Raw genomic sequence first — 20,802 nt, forward strand, 5'->3', positions numbered from 1 at the left:
TAATGAAGAAAGTTTGTCTAGTTTGCCTATTACAACTGATAAGAAAGAAATACAACAAAAGGAATATAAATCCTAGCCTTCGAGGGCCTAGGACCTCCTCATTTCCTTCCCAGAGAAATCCACAAAAACAAAATACCCTCCTCTCCGCTATAGATAACGGATGATACATCGAAGAGTAGCCATGCGAAGATGGTGAGGAGATGCCAAAAATTGGCTTACTTACTTAACTGCAAAAGCCATATCATCATGAGGTGTGGTAGTCAAGTACCAGACTCCCAACAAGCTTGTGATTAAAGGTAGGATCATGAAGAGGAAACTTCTGTGCGTACGGATATGATGGTCGAAATTTTTCTTACCAATAAATTTATAGAGCAATAAGTACTTCATTAAAATTATTAGACAAGTCCTTAAGTTTAAACATTAAATTTTCATTAACTACAAACTTACTTAAAATAAAAATTAAAAGATAGTTTTACCCTTACATGTGTTTATGCACCATGTTTTACTGTGATGACATGCTTACATCATCAACTCGTTTTTTCTTTAAACAAATTTCAAAACATTTATTTCTCAAAATACGTGTCGGATTAAAAAAATTATATATCTAGCATCAACGTAGAAAGATATTTCCAATGAAACCCATTACCGATATTTTTCGGAATCGAAAAAAGAAGCTATCGATAAAAGAAGAAAAATACGAGGGATGAGGACAACATCATCAATAAAATTAATGTTTAAACTTTTTGTCTTTAGTAAACTCTGATTTAAAACATTATGAATTTTATGGTGCAAAAAGAAATGGCATGGATATATTGGAAAGAAACTGTTGAGTGTGGAGAGAATTTTTGTTGTTTTGGCGTCAAAAGTACATGGCATGGCAAATTGCCCTTATTGGATCCCTTTACTAGAGAGCCTTCCTCCAGGAAGCTTTTGGTGGAGAATGGGCAGATTGCCCTTATTGGACAGCCTTCATTGAGGAAGTCTAAACCCTTTTAGAAACATATAAATAGATGTTCTTATAGGGTATGTAGAGTGAGAATTCCTATTGTTTTATTCCTCCGAAAAAGAGAGAGAGTGCGGCCGAACCTTGTGAGAAGGAGTTCATGGTGATTGTACTCTTGATTCATGATCTAGTGAAGCCTAGCAACAAAGTGGAGTAGCCTATTAGATCGAATTGATCGGGTGAACCACTATAAATCTCTGTGTCTCTTTTATCTTTGTTATTGCTTGATTGTGTGATTGTGATTTGGGTTTCTGAGATTATTTGACATTAATTTTGGTTATTATCTCTATTATTCCTATTGAATTTAATTTGGGAGGTGGGTTAAAACTCTCAACATAAACTTTAGGTTGATAGACCCAATGACAATTGATCTTGTTAGGGCAAATGCAATGGTGAAGTGGTATTGGGCCAACAAAGATGTTGTCTTTTGCTGATGTGGCTGTATTGTAAAATGTGTTTTGCTTATGTGGCTGTATTGGGATAAGTGTTTTGCTGATGTGGATGTATTGATATTTGATGTTTTGGTGTAGTTTTGTTGTGGATAATATGGAGGAATGGAATGTTGTTGGGTTGGGTGGAAAGATAAAGTGTGTGGGAAGAAAAAGTGTATAAAAATTTGTGTTTTGCTGATGTGACTGTATTAGAATACGTGTTTGACTTGACTTTTTGTGTAATAGAGGTGGGACCGGGCCAACAAAAATGTTGACCCAACAACCTAAATCCCATTGCATTTGCCCTTAAAGAGTGTTTTAAATTAAAGTTTCACCACAAGAAGTCAGGTACGATTAACATTCTCTTACTTTTTAAAAAAAATTTTAAATACAGATTTCTTTAAGACACTAGATAACATTTCCGAATTTGAAATTTTCTCATAAACAATGACGTACCCCTAATCCATTATTGGGACAAAGTGACATAAGCAATGATGATAGCAAAAGAAACAATGACATACCAGCTTACGTCAAGGACTCCCAAGTGTCTTCAAGTTATCCCCGCTGGTTTGGTCCAATGATTTAAGAACTAACGGGATACCCATTCAGTCTAGGTTTGAATCGAAACATTTTAAATAATACATTGTGGATACTCGGTCAAGTGTGGATTAGTGGCTTATTGGATCTTGGACCTCTAAGACCGGTAAATAACTTGTCTGAAGGTTCAATGGGGTAACTGAACTATTTTCTTGGGGTTTACACTGTAATGCTCGGCCCAAAGAGCTGGTCTTGTGGTGGTCCCCAGTGGTTAAAAAAAAAAGTGTCTTCAAGTTCGCCACTATAAAGATGGAGACGGATAACACTCACTGGCCATACTCCATAATCCCTACTAAGTGTTGATTGTCGTCTCTGTAAGGGAAAGCCGAATATAAATTGTCAATCTCTCTCTGCAGTCTGCAGTCTCTGGTCCCTGAAGCCTCCCTCCGTTTAGTCTACCAAGAACAATCAAGATATGGCAGAGGAGCAAAGCATTGTTATTCCCAGAGTGAAATTGGGGAATCAGGGACTCCAGGTAAAAAAAAAAAAAACCCACTTTGGTTTTTCTTGCTCTTAATCAATAAATGCTCAGGAAGTTTTGTTTTTTGACTTGTTTTGGGGAAATCTGCTTTGTGTTTTATGTATTATCTGAAAGATTTTTGTTTTAAAAGTGATAATTTCACTGATTAGTTCGTGCTCAATCAAATGCTCTAATTGCAATCTTATTCAGTAATTAGAGTTAGAGGTTTTAATTTGGGTTGTTAACTTCAAATTACATTGCGTGTAGGTATCTAAGTTGGGGTTTGGCTGTATGGGTCTTACTGGAGCCTACAATGATCCTGTGCCTGAAGAAATTGGCATATCGGTCATCAAGCATGCATTCGATAAGGGGATTACGTTCTTTGATACGTCAGATGTTTATGGGGCTAATCATGCTAATGAAATTTTAGTTGGAAAGGTAAAATTATCTTGCTTCTTGAAATCTATGTTGCTTAGTCTTTGTTGAGAAGATGTAAATCTATTAGTTTTCTACTTGAGAATATGATCTTTGCAAGGATTTTGAAATTAAGTTTGGTAAAACTATCCTGTATTGACTGCCTAACTTACTATTGTTCTTTTAACTCTTGAAATTCACTGTATTCCCAGTCGTTTACCTGTTGCTTTGAGTATTCTACTTGGAATGGCTAAAGGGAACTTTAAAAAGGCAAATTTGGACTTTCAAGGATTTTTTTTCCCTCATTTTTGGTGAAGGAGCAGTATCTTATTTCTGTAAAATGTTGATAAAGAGAAATTTCGAGAAGTATTTGTGGTGTGTCGTATTGTTTGCTTAGATAGAACCTTAGTTTGCCTTGCATAAAGATATAAGGATTTCATTCATGAGAAATGTTTATGCTTAGTTGAATTTCACTTTCTTTTGTTCTTCTGTTCTCTTTATATTTGGCTCTCCAGTCAAACTTGAAGTTTGTATGTGTAGATCTTGTGTGGGGATAAGAACTCATTCGAAGATTTCTCTGAGTAATCGCATTTCGCTTCCTCCACACCTGTTGTTTCGTGCAAAAAAACATATAGTCAAAAAGTTGCAAACAAATGATCGTATTAGAGTTGTAGTGTTTGATTTTATAGTTTATAATATCTTTCTACCTGCTTCAGTTCCATCATTTTTGGAAAATTTGCGTTGCTTATGATTTTTGTTCACCTCCACAGAGTTCCATTTTAAATTTTAATGAAATCTTTCAGGCAATAAAGCAGTTTCCTCGAGAAGAAATCCAATTGGCCACAAAGTTTGGAATAATCAGACTCGAATCTGGTGAAACAGGGGTAAAAGGAACTCCTGAATATGTCCGTTCATGTTGTCTAGCTAGCCTTGAACGGCTAGATGTGGAATATATCGATCTCTACTATGTACATCGAATTGACACATCTATACCCATAGAGGACACTGTAAGTGCTTCTTTTTCTCTTGTGTTCTTGATATTACTAGCAGTTGTTGATTTCCATTAGCTTTTAAGTAATTCATAAATTCTCTTCAATTCAAGACACAATTTGGATTTGGTACAAATAGCTGCTCGAGAACGTAACTAAGGTTTCTTACTGTTTCTTTCTCCTAGATGGGGGAACTAAAGAAGTTGGTGGAAGAAGGAAAAATAAATTATATCGGGCTATCTGAAGCTAGTCCAGACACAATAAGAAGAGCACATGCTGTTCACCCCATCACTGCTCTACAGATGGAATGGTCACTGTGGACTCGTGATATTGAGGATGAAATTGTCCCCCTGTGCAGGTTCATCTAGTTTGTGCAATATTTTCTTTTGGAATATCCTATTTAGATTTTACCCATCCTTCCAAGTTAATTCTGAAAGCAAATCTATCCATAAATTGAAATTGTTGCTGCAAAAAATCCTGTGATATATTAGCCGATGTTTCTATGGACTTATTGCTATGACATCTTTTTCTTCTCCACTTCCAATGAGTATATTCTTTTCTTATCGCGCTGTGCTTGCTCCAAAGCATATGTTGAGAGATTTTCTTTGTTATATAATGTGCAGGGAACTTGGAATCGGAATAGTCCCATACAGTCCTCTAGGACGTGGAATTTTTGGTGGGAAAGCAGTTGTAGAAAGCTTGCCAGCAAATAGTCTTCTGGTACAGAACAGATCAATTTATGGCCTTAATAAGTGTGATTTATGGTGATGCACCATGATTAAATAGGTGTTATCAAAAAATTGAAATATGTATAATTTAATATTCCCTTTATGTCTTATGTTAGGAATCACATCCACGGTTTCAAGGAGAGAACATTGAAAAAAACAAGATATTGTATAATAGTGTGGAGAAGGTGGCTGAAAAGCATGGGTGCTCCCCAGCACAACTTGCACTTGCATGGGTTCTTCATCAAGGGGACGATGTAGCACCTATCCCTGGTAAGTGAATCTTTTCGGTTCCTATTTATCTACAGTTAAGGCGTGATGTATACCTCAGATTCGAGTGCCCTCTCACGCTAATAAACAATAATTAAAAAATATGTCTTATCCAAATCAAAAAAGAGGTATGATGTATATGCATATCCCGTTCTTTTGAATTTGATAGGGCAAACAATATGAACTTTTCTGTTAATGTAAGCTCTGCAAATTGACATTTATGACATTGTAATTATTATTGGACGTCTGCGAAACTAATGAGCTATGGCATTGCAATAGATCGTCGTTCATATATGCTTTTCGGATTTGTTGACGGACAATAATTTTTTATCCTCACTTCTTTCTTTCTTGCTGTATAGGGACAACTAAAGTCAAAAATCTTGATCATAATATTTGTTCCTTAAACGTGAGGCTGACAAAAGAAGATTTGAATGAAATATGTGATGCTATACCCATCCATGAGGTGGCAGGGCAAAGACAACCTGAGCAACTTTATCGCCTCACTTGGAAGTTTGCTGATACGCCAGCAGCTTAAAATGATCGAAGGTGCAGTTTTATGCTCATGTTTTCCGCTTTATTTACGCGTCCTTCCGTCAATAGTTTGATATGAGCCAACGAAGCAGTGTCCAAGTTCTGTGAGAAAAGCTTTCGTCGGGCAGAAATGCTGCTGAATGTTGTGTTTTTAGCAGCAATTAATACTTATATCTGTATTGAATAAAGAACAACCTGGGCAATATGCAATGCAACATCTTTACAAGGTAGTCTGATAGTATGAAATTAAGAATTTACTTCCTGTATTTTCCACATTCTTCTCCTGTCATCCTAATGTGCATTCTAACGGCCTCAAAACAGCACTTTCACAGCAAATAAATGAAGTTGGCATATCAATTAGCAAGCACGCATTTGGATAATGAAATTTAAATGCCTGGTGCCAATCATGCTAATGAAAGCTAAGTTGGAAAGGTAAATTAGTTTAGCTTGTGAGATGTGCTGTCGTTTGTGAGGCATCTTCCATTATATTTGTATTTTGATCGTGTATACGATTCAAACAATATATCTTTTATCCGAAACAAAAATCAAATTCAATATCAAAAGGGCATAATAATTCTAAACCGTTGGATATAAACTCAAAACTTTCTATGTCTTTTTCATGGTAAATTTGATTTTTGTTTCAAACAAAAAATATATCGTTCGATTCGTTAGATAAAATACTACACGCATATAATTTTTTTGTTATTTTTAAAAGTAACATAGATGCTCAAAATTGCTAAGGTTAGGGCTGCTGTAATTATATTTACGGCAACTCCCGGCCCCCATGAGGAATATGCTTTCTATACAGGTAATATGATGCAATCTAAGACCTAAATAGGAAAGTGAATCCCAGATACACAGCTAATTAGTATGAGCCATTTAAGGTTGTCTTCTTCCAAGGAGTAGTGTAATTGGGAACATATACAGTGTTGTTTAGTATCATATATTATCAGCACAAAACCCATCAATACCAAGCAAAATCCAACAAAATCCACTATTAAGCATGGTGTCATTTTGAACAATGTAATTCTAATACATTAGTACTAAGCAAAATTCTACAAATCTACTATTTGTGAGTCATCTGGACAGCGTGGTAAAGATTCATATCCCATGAGTAATCATTGTCATTCAAGAATTGATGAATCAATCGAGCGTTGTATGTAGAAAGGAAGAACATAATTAGGAATACGAAAAATGTAATTAAAGAGGTGAACAATGTAATTAAAACTAACGACATTGTAATTTTAGTTGATAGCAGTGTAATTGGAAACATGTACAGTGCTGGTGTAGTATCATACACTATCAGTACAAAAACCATCAATACCAAGCAATAGAAGTAGAGATCAAAGAACATTTATGCATAGACAACTGGGTACAGTGTCGTCAACATTGTCTCGGATAACAAAATGCTAGAAACGACAAATCATTACAAAAGCAAAGATCGATGGATTCCGTCTCATGGAAACGAAATAGGTTCAAGAAAAAATCACTTCTTAAGAAAGCAATTGACACATGCACAAATGTAACATTTCATGTGGAACAATTCTCGATATGAAGTGTGAGAAATGGGTCTGAGTAAAGACTTACGAGATTTGGAGTCTACTTCGAATGAGAACCACAGAGTCATAGATCGTCGTAGACTGTGACGATTACCGTGAACGGAAGAGTGATATGTGTCTACGGAGTGGTTGCGCTTCTATAGGTTTTTCTGTTTCTTCATTTGTTTGAGAGAAAGAGAGTGTCTTTCCTTTGCATTTATCGTGTTGGAGAGTGTGCACTAAAGTCAATCATATGATGATTCTTTAGCACATTATATTATCATGGATATTTTATTAATAAAGTTATTTTTAGTTATTACAATTATTTATATTTGTGTAGTATGAATTATTGTAATAATGTCCCTAGAATATAATGTATATTCTTAAATGTCCTTAGCCAAATATTATTGTTAACAGGGACGACAATAATGTGTAGAGGCTAATATGTGCTTGATTAATATATGATATTAAGTCAACATGTAGGTACATAAATTGGAGAATTTATGTACTGGATCGACCCATCATGAAATCATTACATGGATCGTGTTATGGATGTCATAAATAATTTCATTGTGATAATGGTGTTTTGTAGTCCTTCGACCTGAGATCACCATTGTTCCCGACATAAGAAATTGTTCATTTTGACACTATCAAACGTTGCCCTTAACAAGGTGGCTATAAAGGTGGTGATCAGGTGTATAATAAATTATGTAGAGGGATGTGAGTGATCAAGATGGAATTTGTCCTTCTCATAACACGAGATTGATATCTAAGGCCTCTTGATTGAATAGGGCTGATAAATGCATGGCCATGCTCAAATGAGTTGATATAATGATATCAATGTCATTTGTTTCGATTAGCTTATTCGGGAATCAGGAAACATTGATTGAGCTATACGAGGGTGACATATCCATGTCTCGTGTTCAATCTAGATATCGAGGATAAAAGGAATTTACAACACGGTAACATTAGTCGCGGTAAAGGTTGAGTCGAAACATTGACTTTCTCGTAATTTGGGTAGCAGTGATATGTTGCTAGACATCACTCACTGCTTGTAATTCTAAAATAGGATTTTATAATTACTACCAACATTACGGGAACCTACAGGGTCGCACACTAAGAATGGTAAGCAATACGGAACGTAAAATTCATGAGATGAATTTCATATTTAATGTGAGCATTTTTCAGTCCTAGTTGGACTATGATATTTTGACTTTGGTATTAAGAAATTTCTAAAAACCAAGAGAAGTTTTTGAGTAGGACTCAAACATTTTGGAATTCTATTTGATCTCAATTTCTTTATGTATATATATATATATATATATATATATATATATACACACACGTTACGGATAGATATATAGAGATATATATATCAAACAAAAAAAAATGGTTTGAACGTTATATATATATATATATATATATATATGTTATCCGATATATATATATATATATGTTATCCGATATATATATATATATATAAACATAACAGGATTTGGAAGATATATATATATTTACAGAAAGATAGATTTTAAAAAAAAGATATGTTTTGTGAAAACATAAAAGATATACGTGAGTTCTTCCAAGAAAAGGCTGAGAGTCTTTCAAAGGGTGTTCTCCTATTTTGCTCACTAAACTGATTCAAGGTGTTGAATCGGATTTGAAGACGGCGGGTTCGTTTCGGTCTAGCAACCGGAGGGCTCGTGAGTTTCGTTCGTGGACGTGAGACGTACACGAAGATTGCATCGTTCGTGTGGATACCGTAGAGGCACGATCAGAAAGTTCGTGTTCGTTGTATGCTTCAACTGTACGAAAGGCGCGCTACAAGGGTAACTATTCTAAACCCATAATCGAATGTAGTTTTTAAACAGATCCTCGGATTAGGAATCGAAAATTTTTATTATTCCGCTGCGTGATCGTTGTTCGATTCCTTTCAGTGGTATCGGAGCCATGTTTAAAACATATTCGATTATGTTTGGAGGATTTCATGTGTGCTTTGATTGATTCAAATATATATTAGATATATAGGATTTGATTAATTGAATTGGATTATATATTTAATCTGATAGTGCAAAAGTTGCATATGTAAGGATCTGATAAAATCCAATTGGCCATAAAATATTATTTTAAAGGTTAAAATAAATTGATTACTTTATGCATTTTTGTGTGCTTGGTGAAGCATGGTGCATGATTATAGCCCTGATGACCCTTGTGAATGATTTATTTATTCAATATATTTTTATGGAAAATACGGCTTGCATGTCGTGCCTTACCTCCTATTTCTCGTTGTAATTCCTTTTCTGATCTCTTCTCCCCTCGAATGTAACTCGAGGTTTTCTATTACATATGATGTAATTAGAATTAAGATTAAAATAGGATTAAAGCAATGGAGAGTTTCCTTGGAGGATGGAGCGTTTTCTTAACCATATGAAGAAAAGATGACCGAAAGAAAGGACTTGCGAAGTTTTACCTAGGTTGACTTGTCGATTCTCTCATTGGCTTGGGAGGATTGATGTAGTTGGGCTATAATCATGTCACATTTAAATTTTATTCTTTTATTATTATTATGTGATAATAGATAATGATAGTGCATGCTAATCCATCTAGTTTAAAGGCCAATTAGGTAATATGGACTTAATTTGTTGAGATCAAATTAATTAGAATTAATGAGATTAATTCATGATATGGTGAGATGAAATCCATCAATAAAATTATTAAGTTGATGCCTTCCAATGATCAACACTTGTCAAGCTCTCGATCGAACATAAGTAGTTTCTGCCAAAGCGGGGTGCTTTATTCTATCTTGTAGAAGGCATGAAGGAAAAGGTAGAGTCTGCCAAAGCAGGATGCCTTGTTCCGCTTGTTAATCATTGGGTTCAACTTAACTGGGACAAGTCCAATAGGATTGGAAGCCTAGAGGCAAAGAGTTGGGTTTTAATCCACAAGATGAGATTAAACAAGAATAGTTTACCCAACTGATCCAAGAATTGCATGGAGATGCAATTAGCAAAAGTTGCTTACCTAAATAGCTTAGTCTTGGGTTTTTCAGCCAAAGCTGTCTCAAGAGTAAGTGAAATATGGATCTTGGCCCACTAGAAAGTTTAGAACTTTCCGAATTAATGTGAGGGTTATTAATTCGAATTAAATAGTGGGAGCATCATTTAATTAAAGTCCTATTAGATGATCTTAAAGCATGATATTTATTTTGCATATTTTCTGTTGTAGATCACTATGGCATCACAAAATCAAAACAATTTATCTCTGCGATCTGTCCTTGAGAAGGACAAGCTGAATGGGACAAACTTCATCGATTGGTACAGAAATTTGAGAATTGTTCTCAAACATGAAAAGAAGTTGTATGTCCTAGAGCGTGTTGTTCCTGAGGAACCTCCAGCTACTGCCCCTAGGGCAGAAAAAGATGTTTATAAGAAGCATCAAGATGATTCCTTGGATGTTGGATGCCTCATGTTGGCTACCATGAACTCTGAGCTTCAAAAGCAACATGAGAACATGGAAGCTTTTGAGATGATCGAGCACCTCAAGAAATTGTTTCAAGAGCAAGCTCGACAGGAGAGGTATGACATTTCCAAGGCATTGTTTCAGTGCAGAATGGCAGAAGGAAGCTCTGTCAATTCTCATGTGCTCAAGATGATTGGGTACATTGAGGATCTTGAGAGATTGGGCTTCAAGCTAAATAAAGATTTAGCCACTGACTTAGTGCTGCAATCGTTGCCGGACAATTATAGTCAGTTTGTTCTAAACTTTAACATGAATAGTTTTGAAAAAACTTTGCCAGAGCTTCTAAATATGCTGAAAACAGCTGAGCCTAGCATGAAGAAGCAGAAGACCGGGTCCATCTTGATGGTCCAAAAGGGCAAAGGCAAGGGCAAGAAAATGGATAAGGGCAAAAAGAAAGATAAAAAGTCCAAATCCAAATCTGCTGCACTGAAACCCAAAGGAGGGGTTGCTAAGGATGCAAAATGCTTCCATTGCGGTGAGACCGGGCATTGGAAGAGGAACTGCAAGAAGTACTTGGAAGATCTTAAGAAGAAAAGAAGTGAGACTTCTGCTTCAGGTATTTATGTTATTGAGATAAATCTTTCTGCTCCTACATCATGGGTATTAGATACTGCATGTGGTTCTCACATTTGTCAAAATGTGCAGGAACTGAGAAGCAGTAGGATTTTGGGCAAGGGCGAGGTGGACCTACGAGTTGGGAATGGAGCAAAAGTTGCAGCCCTAGCTGTAGGAACTTATTTCTTGTCTTTACCCACTGGGCTTGTTTTAGAACTTAATAATTGTTATTATGTTCCTTCAATTACTAGAAACATTATTTCTATTTCTTGTTTGGACAAGGATGGTTTTTCATTTATAATAAAGAACAAAAGTTGTTCTATATATTTCAATGAAATGTTTTATGGTAATGCTCAAATGTCGAATGGTTTATATGTTATAGACATTGACATGCCCATTTATAACATAAATACAAAGAAGGTTAAATCAAAAGATTCAAACCCAACCTACCTTTGGCACTGTCGTTTGGGCCATATAAATGAGAAACGCATTTCCAAGCTTCATAAAGATGGATTTTTGGACTCATTTGATTTTGAATCATATGAGACATGCGAATCTTGTTTATTGGGAAAAATGACTAAAGTCCCATTCACTGGACACAGTGAACGGGCCACTGATTTATTAGGCTTAGTACATAGTGATGTATGTGGGCCGATGAGTGCACAAGCTAGAGGAGGTTATTTGTATTTCATTACATTTACTGATGATTTCAGTAGATATGGGTACATGTACCTAATGAGGCATAAGTCTGAATCATTTGAAAAATTCAAAGAATTCAGAAATGAAGTACAAAACCAACTTGGCAAAAGTATTAAAGTACTTCGATCAGATCGAGGTGGCGAATACTTAAGCAAAGAGTTTCGTGACTTTCTAAAAGAGTGTGGGATAGTCTCACAACTCACTCCACCAGCTACACCACAGTTGAATGGTGTATCTGAAAGGAGGAATCGGACCTTGTTAGACATGGTTCGATCTATGATGAGTCATACAGATCTTCCTATCTCTTTTTGGGGATATGCTCTGGACACAGCTGCTTTTATACTGAACCGAGTTCCATCTAAAGCGGTTCAAAAGACGCCATACGAGTTATGGACTGGGAAACGTCCCAGTATATCTTTCATCAGAATTTGGGGTTGTGAGGCTTATGTAAAACGTCAAGCCTCCGACAAGCTTGCACCCAAATCTGATAAATGTTTTTTTGTAGGATATCCTAAGGAAACCAAAGGATATTATTTCTACAATCCTTCTGAGGGCAAAGTGTTTGTCGCTAGAACTGGAGCCTTTCTAGAGAAACAATTTGTATCTCATGGTAACAGTGGGAGGAGAGTGGAACTTGAAACAGTTCAAGAACCACAAGAAAACAATGAACCGTTGATGGAACCTGAGTTAGCTCCACAAATAGTTGTGGAACCTGAGCCCGCTCCAAGAGTAGTTGTGGAACAGGAAACGGCTCAAGCTACACAAGGCTCGCGTAGGTCGAGTAGGTCACGTAGGTTGCCTATGAGATATAATTTTCTCATTACGCAACCTGGAGACGTGTTACTCATGGAACAAGATGAGCCTACAACTTACGAACAAGCAATTACAGGCCCGGAGTCTGAGAAATGGCTTGAAGCCATGAAATCCGAAATGGAGTCCATGTACACCAACCAAGTTTGGTTTTTGGTTGACCCACCTGAAGGAGTAAAACCTATTGGGTGCAAATGGGTTTTCAAAAAGAAAACCGACATGGACGGAAATGTGCAAACCTACAAAGGGCGATTGGTGGCTAAGGGTTTCAAACAAATTCATGGCATAGACTATGACGAAACTTTTTCACCAGTCGCGATGCTTAAATCCATTCGGATTTTGCTTGCTATTGCAGCACACCAAGATTATGAAATTTGGCAGATGGATGTCAAAACGGCTTTTCTTAATGGAAAGCTCCTTGAGGATGTGTACATGACACAACCTGAGGGTTTTGTAGCTCCAGATGCTACTAGAAAGGTGTGTAAATTGCAACGATCCATCTATGGATTGAAACAAGCTTCTCGAAGCTGGAATCTTCGTTTTGATGACGCAGTCAAAGAGTTTGGTTTCATCAAGAACGAAGATGAACCTTGTGTATATAAAAAGTTCAGTGGGAGTACCATTATATTCCTGGTGTTGTATGTAGATGATATACTGCTCATCGGGAATGATATTCCAGCCTTACAATCTGTTAAGGTTTGGTTAGGGAATTGTTTTTCGATGAAGGACTTAGGCGAGGCTACCTATATTTTAGGTATCAAGATCTATAGAGATAGATCAAGGAGATTGCTGGGCCTCAGTCAAAGTACATACATTGACAAAGTGTTAAATCGGTTTAACATGCAAGAATCCAAGAGAGGACTTCTCCCTATGTCACATGGCATTACTCTCTCAAATGGCATGTGTCCTAAGACACAAGATGAGAGAGAACGCATGAGTAAGATACCTTATGCGTCAGCTATAGGGTCTATCATGTATGCCATGGTATGTACACGTCCTGATGTCTCGTATGCACTTAGTGTAACGAGTAGGTACCAAGGAAATCCTGGTGAATGTCACTGGATGGCCGTTAAGACAATTCTTAAGTACTTGAGAAGGACTAAGGATATGTTTTTGGTTTATGGAGGTGAAGAAGAGCTCAGGGTAAAGGGTTACACTGATGCCAGCTTCCAGTCCGACAAGGACAACTTCCGATCACAGTCAGGATATGTGTTTTGCCTAAATGGTGGTGCTGTGAGCTGGAAGAGTTCAAAACAAGAGACAGTAGCTGACTCTACAACAGAGTCTGAGTATATAGCAGCTTCCGATGCAGCAAAGGAGGCTGTTTGGATCAAAAAGTTCATAGCTGAACTAGAGGTTGTTCCTAGCATTGTTGATCCGATTGAGCTATATTGTGACAATAATGGAGCAATAGCACAGGCTAAGGAACCCCGATCTCACCAACGATCCAAACATATACTTCGGCGCTTCCATCTTATTCGAGAGATCATTAATCGAGGAGATGTGAAGATATGCAGAGTTTCCACAAACGAAAATATTGCCGACCCACTGACCAAGCCTCTGACACAGCAGAAGCATGATCAACACAACAATTCACTAGGTATTAGATACATGAGTGATTGGCTTTAGTGCAAGTGGGAGTTTGTTGGAGAGTGTGCACTAAAGTCAATCATATGATGATTCTTTAGCACATTATATTATCATGGATATTTTATTAATTGTCGCAACCGGGGTCACGACGCGGACCGGCGTTGGAGGATGAAAATGTTTAGAGTCGCCACCAATTGATTTAAGGTGCAATTGGACACCGAAAAGACCTGCGAACCAGAGAAAAGAGTACGGGGATCGATTGAGTGTGGGGAAGGTGTTAGGCACCCCACAACTCCCGTTTGAAAACGGTTACCCGGATTAATCTAATGGCTATCTTATGGAAACTTGCTCTTTGCAAGATATAATTGTTTTGAGAAAAAGGTTGGTATGAAAAATACTATCAACTTATGATAGCTTTGGAAAAAGGGTTTGAAATAACACTTATCAACTTATGATAGTGTTTGAAAAAAAGGTTTGAAATATTACTATCAACTTATGATAGTTTTTATTTGGAGATACACTACCCACTTTTGGTAGATTTAATTTTAAACATCAATTTATGGTATAAATGATAAAATGTACTACCAACTTTTGGTAAGTTTGATTTTAAATACCAACTTATGGTATAAATGATTATATGTACTACCAACTTTTGGTAGGTTTAATTTTCAATACCAACTTATGGTATAAATGATCATTTGGAAAAGTTTCATTTATCGATTTAATCTTTTATTGCCAACTTATGGCAAATTCATAAGTGAAATCAAATAAGGTCCGTAATCCAAATAAAGGAAATCAACTTATGATTTCCTTAATTGAAATGACCTATATTCAATTTTAAACTCATATACTTATAATAAATAAATAAAAAAATCCAAATAATTAATGTTTAAGTTATACATGTTAATGTGAATGATGTACACAACATAAGGGCCAAATATACATATGAAAAATAAAACACAAAGAATAACTCAAACAAGATCCTAAAATTACTCAAACTCTCCTTGATCCCGACCCAAATAGAGTCCAACTCGATCCAAATGGAGTCAAGTCTAGTTTAAGTCCGAACCAAACCCAACCAGTGAAACATAAGAATGGAGTAAATGGATATCCAAACATAATAGCAAACCAAGCCCATATTTAAAGACTCACATACACATATAAACATATATGATAACATCATACACATATTCATCTCCAAACCATGATTACACACATATACAAATATAAACTCACAAACTTATGTACACATATACACATATACCAATGGGCGTCACACCATATATATATATACACACAAAACATATACAAACACATATGAACACATATAGATACAATCGAGTGTATCCATCATTACCCTAGATTAGTTCCTCATGCTAGATTTACACAACTAACAATTAATCTCACAAAATTCTAGAAAGAATATGTGAGAGAATTGTTGTAAAAAAGAAAATAAAAACTCAAGAACTCACTCTCTAATTCTTCTTCTCCTTTTGCCTCTTTCTCCTCTCCTTTAATGTTGTCTTGTGTCCTTCCCTCAATGTTATCTTGTGTTTTCTCTTCCTTCTTCCTCTTTCCCCTAGCTCTCTATTTATAGGAAATTAGGAGCTATCCATCCATTGAATGGCCAACCATGACAAAATAAGTGGAGTCACCACCATTGAATAACCAATTTGCACTAAGCAAGTGGATTCACCACCATTGAATGTAAATGGAGTCACCACCATTGAATTTAAGTGGAATCATCACCATTGAATTTAAGTGGAGTTGCACATCAATTTGCACTAAAATGATGGTGATGCATAGAATGATGTCAAGAGAGATATACATATATGTGCATATATGTATAGGTGGAAATAGTAATGGGTTTGACAAATCATGTGGTGGGCTTTCAAATGATAATCAAGAAATTGGTCAAAATGGTAGTGGACACAAGCAAATTAGCTCTTCATGAAATGGGCCAACAAATGTTGAATATAGGTTGGTATAAATTGGGCTAAGATATGAGTATTTGTGGGCTTAAGGATCCAAGAAAGAGAATATTTATGGGCTTATAGGTACAACAAATGTGTTTTTTTGCATTTTTGTGTTTTTTCTCATTTTTGTATTTTTTTGTATTTTAGCCGGACGAAAATCGGGTACTACATTAATAAAGTTATTTTTAGTTATTGCAATTATTTATATTTGTGTAGTATGAATTATTGTAATAATGTCCCTAGAATATAATGTATATTCTTAAATGTCCTTAGCCAAATATTATTGTTAACAGGGACGACAATAATGTGTAGAGGCTAATATGTGCTTGATTAATATATGATATTAAGTCAACATGTAGGTACATAAATTGGAGAATTTATGTACTGGATCGACCCATCATGAAATCATTACATGGATCGTGTTATGGATGTCATAAATAATTTCATTGTGATAATGGTGTTTTGTAGTCCTTCGACCTGAGATCACCATTGTTCCCGACATAAGAAATTGTTCATTTTGACACTATCAAACGTTGCCCTTAACAAGGTGGCTATAAAGGTGGTCATCAGGTGTATAATAAATTATGTAGAGGGATGTGAGTGATCAAGATGGAATTTGTCCTTCTCATAACACGAGATTGATATCTAAGGCCTCTTGATTGAATAGAGCTGATAAATGCATGGCCATGCTCAAATGAGTTGATATAATGATATCAATGTCATTTGTTTCGATTAGCTTATTCGGGAATCAGGAAACATTGATTGAGCTATACGAGGGTGACATATCCATGTCTCGTGTTCAATCTAGATATCGAGGATAAAAGGAATTTACAACACGGTAACATTAGTCGCGGTAAAGGTTGAGTCGAAACATTGACTTTCTCGTAATTTGGGTAGCAGTGATATGTTGCTAGACATCACTCACTGCTTGTAATTCTAAAATAGGATTTTATAATTACTACCAACATTACGGGAACCTACAGGGTCGCACACTAAGAATGGTAAGCAATACGGAACGTAAAATTCATGAGATGAATTTCATATTTAATGTGAGCATTTTTCAGTCCTAGTTGGACTATGATATTTTGACTTTGTTATTAAGAAATTTCTAAAAACCAAGAGAAGTTTTTGAGTAGGACTCAAACATTTTGGAATTCTATTTGATCTCAATTTCTTTATGTATATATATATAAAGATATATATATATATATATATATATATATATATATATATATATATACACACGTTACGGATAGATATATAGAGATATATATATCAAACAAAAAAAAAATGGTTTGAACGTTATATATATATATATATATATGTTATCCGATATATATATATATATATATAAACATAACAGGATTTGGAAGATATATATATATTTACAGAAAGATAGATTTTAAAAAAAAGATATGTTTTGTGAAAACATAAAAGATATACGTGAGTTCTTCCAAGAAAAGGCTGAGAGTCTTTCAAAGGGTGTTCTCCTATTTTGCTCACTAAACTGATTCAAGGTGTTGAATCGGATTTGAAGACGGCGGGTTCGTTTCGGTCTAGCAACCGGAGGGCTCGTGAGTTTCGTTCGTGGACGTGAGACGTACACGAAGATTGCATCGTTCGTGTGGATACCGTAGAGGCACGATCAGAAAGTTCGTGTTCGTTGTATGCTTCGACTGTACGAAATGCGCGCTACAAGGGTAACTATTCTAAACCCATAATCGAATGTAGTTTTTAAACAGATCCTCGGATTAGGAATCGAAAATTTTTATTATTCCGCTACGTGATCGTTGTTCGATTCCTTTCATATCGTACATCAAATTGGGTTATAAGGGTCCGTTTTCTATTCAAAGAGTCTATTTTAAGATCAATGATGCTCATAGGCGAATCAGTTGTAAAAAGAACATCATATTATACATATGCATGTTCCTAATAGTTTAGATCATGCAACCTAGTTCTTATATTTAAGTCATTAGTTTCGGTTTTCTCTCTACTTCTTCAATAGTCACGGCATATAAATAAACTCTATTTTCTCATCTTAATCTTTACATGCATATCTCTAGTTTGTCATAGTTTTATCATATTAAACCGATTTCATTTTCTTACCCACGGTCACCCTTTTTTCCATACAAAAATTTGATGAATCTTTATCTACTTGTTACTTAGAACAAATCTATGGAGTTTTACCTTCCTTCCTTGTTCGGGTGTTGGTGTGAGCTTATAGTTCTTTGATGAAAATCTAGCAAGAACCATAACATTTTAGTATAGATTCAACACCAATACAATCTCTTTAAACCAAATCAAATCATTCTTACTTTATTTGTAACCTATAAGTCAAATCATCATCATCCTCATAAATCTTGGTTATTATTGTTGTAAAAAATTTGCAAGTATACCAATCGCTCAAGTAATATAATGATAACTAAAATATTGATCCCATAAAGATTGTACAAACTGGTTAATTACTGATTATGACTAATTCTAATGCTATTTGAACAAATGAAATTGAGTTAGAAAAAATCTTGGTTTGCAAATAAAATTACTCTTTATTGTAAATGGAATAAATCTTATCCATTTATCAACCTTATGGGTTATATAAAAAATATTATCCACTTATGAATCTTCTGGGTTAGAAAAGATATTATCCACTTATGGACCTTACCTTAGGGTGGATCTATTGGAATAAAAATTTGATTTGAGAGACTTATTACTAATTAATCCTAAATTTAAAAACCTTAGCAGTTAGAATTCCTCAAAAAATGTTGCTCAAAACTCGTGGTATCATACTTCATTTTGTTCTGGGTCGACTTTAGGCCTGCCTACCGGGTATACTCATGAGACAGGCCTATTAGGTAGGCCTACACTCTTGAATGACATATGGTCACACTTGGAAAAGATGAAAACTATATGCACTTCAAAATTTACTAAGTATACCTTAATCTTTATAAACCCTAATAAAAAATATAACATTATTAAGTAGGGAGAAGTAACGATTTAGCCCCTGTACTTTCAAAAATGGGTTAACTAAGCCCCTCAACTTATTTTCGTGTCAAAGAAGCCCTCCTACTTTGGACAGTGGACCACGTTTGCCCTTCTGTCCCATTTTCCATTAAAACGTGCTGACATGGCTATAATTTACTGACATGGCTTTAGTTTAAATAAAAATCAAAAATAGGTGTAAAATTGAACTTTTTTTTACAAAAGTAGAAACAAACAAATAAATAGAAAAACTTTTCTTGAGAACCCTAGAAACAGAACTTGAGATGCACCATCATTCTTCTTCTTCTTTCTTCTTCGGTCAATCAATTGTAAATCTCTCAACTCTCACTTTTCCAGGTACGATTCTTCTCTCATCTCTCACTTTCCTGTCTCTGAACTTCTACTTTCGATTTTGCTTCGAATACGATGATGGGTTGGAATGATATGTTCCATTAAGCTATCTTTTCACCCTTATTCTTGCTTAGATTTCACTTAATGAGTTTCGATTTTGGAGACCCATTCAAAATCGAAAAATATAAACCCTAATTTTAGGGATTTTGTGGTTTTCATTGTTTGATGATTTTGGGGTTTTGATTTTCAGTTGATTTTGTTGTATGGGGATTGAAATGGTGAAAAAATCCAGAGCTAGAAGAAGGGCAAGGTCAATTTCAGCACATGAAGAAATTTTCCTTAATGCTAGCAGTGATGGACTTTGTGTTATCAGCTAGGTTTTCTTTTTCTGATATGGATTACAGGGCATTCTGGAACTGATTGAAACAAAAGAATGAATTGACCCATTTTTTACAACTATAAGGACTTATTTGCCCCATTTATGAAAGTATAAGGGCTTCAATATATCGATTTCATAAAGTTTGCAGAATTTATCTCCTCCATATCTGAATTTAATCAAGTAGAAATTTAATGTCACCTGTCATCGATTAATTGGTCAATTACACGTTGGAATACACATGGAATATCATCAAATTAAAAAATTACATGTCATTCACTAACTGTCATGTCAACATGTTTTAACGAAAAATGGGACAGAAGGGCTAACGTGGTCCATTGTTCAACGTAAGAGAGCCTCTTTGACACGAAAATAAATTGAGGGGTTTAGTTGACCTATTTTTGAAAGTACAGGGGCCAAATAGTTACTTCTCCCTATTAAGTACAACTCATTTTCTGTTTTTTCTTAAAATTCAATCAACACCCCACTTCCTCCTTCATCTTCCATAGATCCATTTTCTTTTGAACTTTCTTCTATTTTCTTCAGTCAAATGGCAGCCTGGCTGAAGCAAAGAAGTGAAACCAGAACAATTGGGTTTTGTTTATGAGTCTGTTCCATTTCAAATCCCTAATTCCTCTGTTTTCCTCCAATGGATTTTGTTCATTTCTCATTCGATTTGATTCTCTGTAGCCAGAATCTCCATTCTCGTTGGGAGATTAGCAGGAAAAGAAGGATCTTACTTTCTCTAAGTCGAAGCCATCCTTTTGTTCTTGAAGAAACTTGCTATCGAGACCCTGCCGAGAAAACCAACGCCAAACCCACCAACCCAAGTAAGTTGCCAGCACCAGCTCCTCCGACGAAATCCCATGCCGACACCAAAATAATCCCTTGCCAAACAAATCATTGAGAGGTGAGTTGCCTAACGCTTCAATGGACAGGAGGTAACTTTTCGTTTTACCCATACCACCAAAGCTTCTATGGACACCACT

The 20,802-nt window shown here is 35.6% G+C and overlaps 1 protein-coding gene across 1 annotated transcript; it reads left to right on the forward strand.

Annotated features, from left to right (window-relative positions):
• The first annotated feature begins 2,179 nt into the window (after nt 1-2,179).
• On the forward strand, nt 2,180-5,686 carry LOC120009756 (perakine reductase-like). The gene is made up of 7 exons (XM_038860453.1): nt 2,180-2,506; nt 2,759-2,929; nt 3,709-3,912; nt 4,080-4,252; nt 4,518-4,614; nt 4,739-4,892; nt 5,249-5,686. The coding sequence occupies exons 1-7, from the start codon at nt 2,447-2,449 to the stop codon at nt 5,422-5,424; spliced, it is 1,035 nt and encodes a 344-aa protein (XP_038716381.1). The 5' UTR covers nt 2,180-2,446; the 3' UTR covers nt 5,425-5,686.
• Nucleotides 5,687-20,802: the final 15,116 nt, after the last annotated feature.

The sequence above is a fragment of the Tripterygium wilfordii genome, chromosome 11 (genome assembly GCF_013401445.1).
Source record: "Tripterygium wilfordii isolate XIE 37 chromosome 11, ASM1340144v1, whole genome shotgun sequence".
Taxonomy (NCBI): Eukaryota; Viridiplantae; Streptophyta; class Magnoliopsida; order Celastrales; family Celastraceae; genus Tripterygium; species Tripterygium wilfordii.

Coding starts and splice junctions, on each gene's coding strand:
- LOC120009756 (XM_038860453.1), top strand. CDS start 2,447: ATGGCAGAGGAGCAAAGCATTGTTATTCCCAGAGTGAAATTGGGGAAT. Junction 2,930..3,708: donor ATGAAATTTTAGTTGGAAAG/GTAAAATTATCT, acceptor GAAATCTTTCAG/GCAATAAAGCAGTTTCCTCG. Junction 3,913..4,079: donor CTATACCCATAGAGGACACT/GTAAGTGCTTCT, acceptor TCTTTCTCCTAG/ATGGGGGAACTAAAGAAGTT.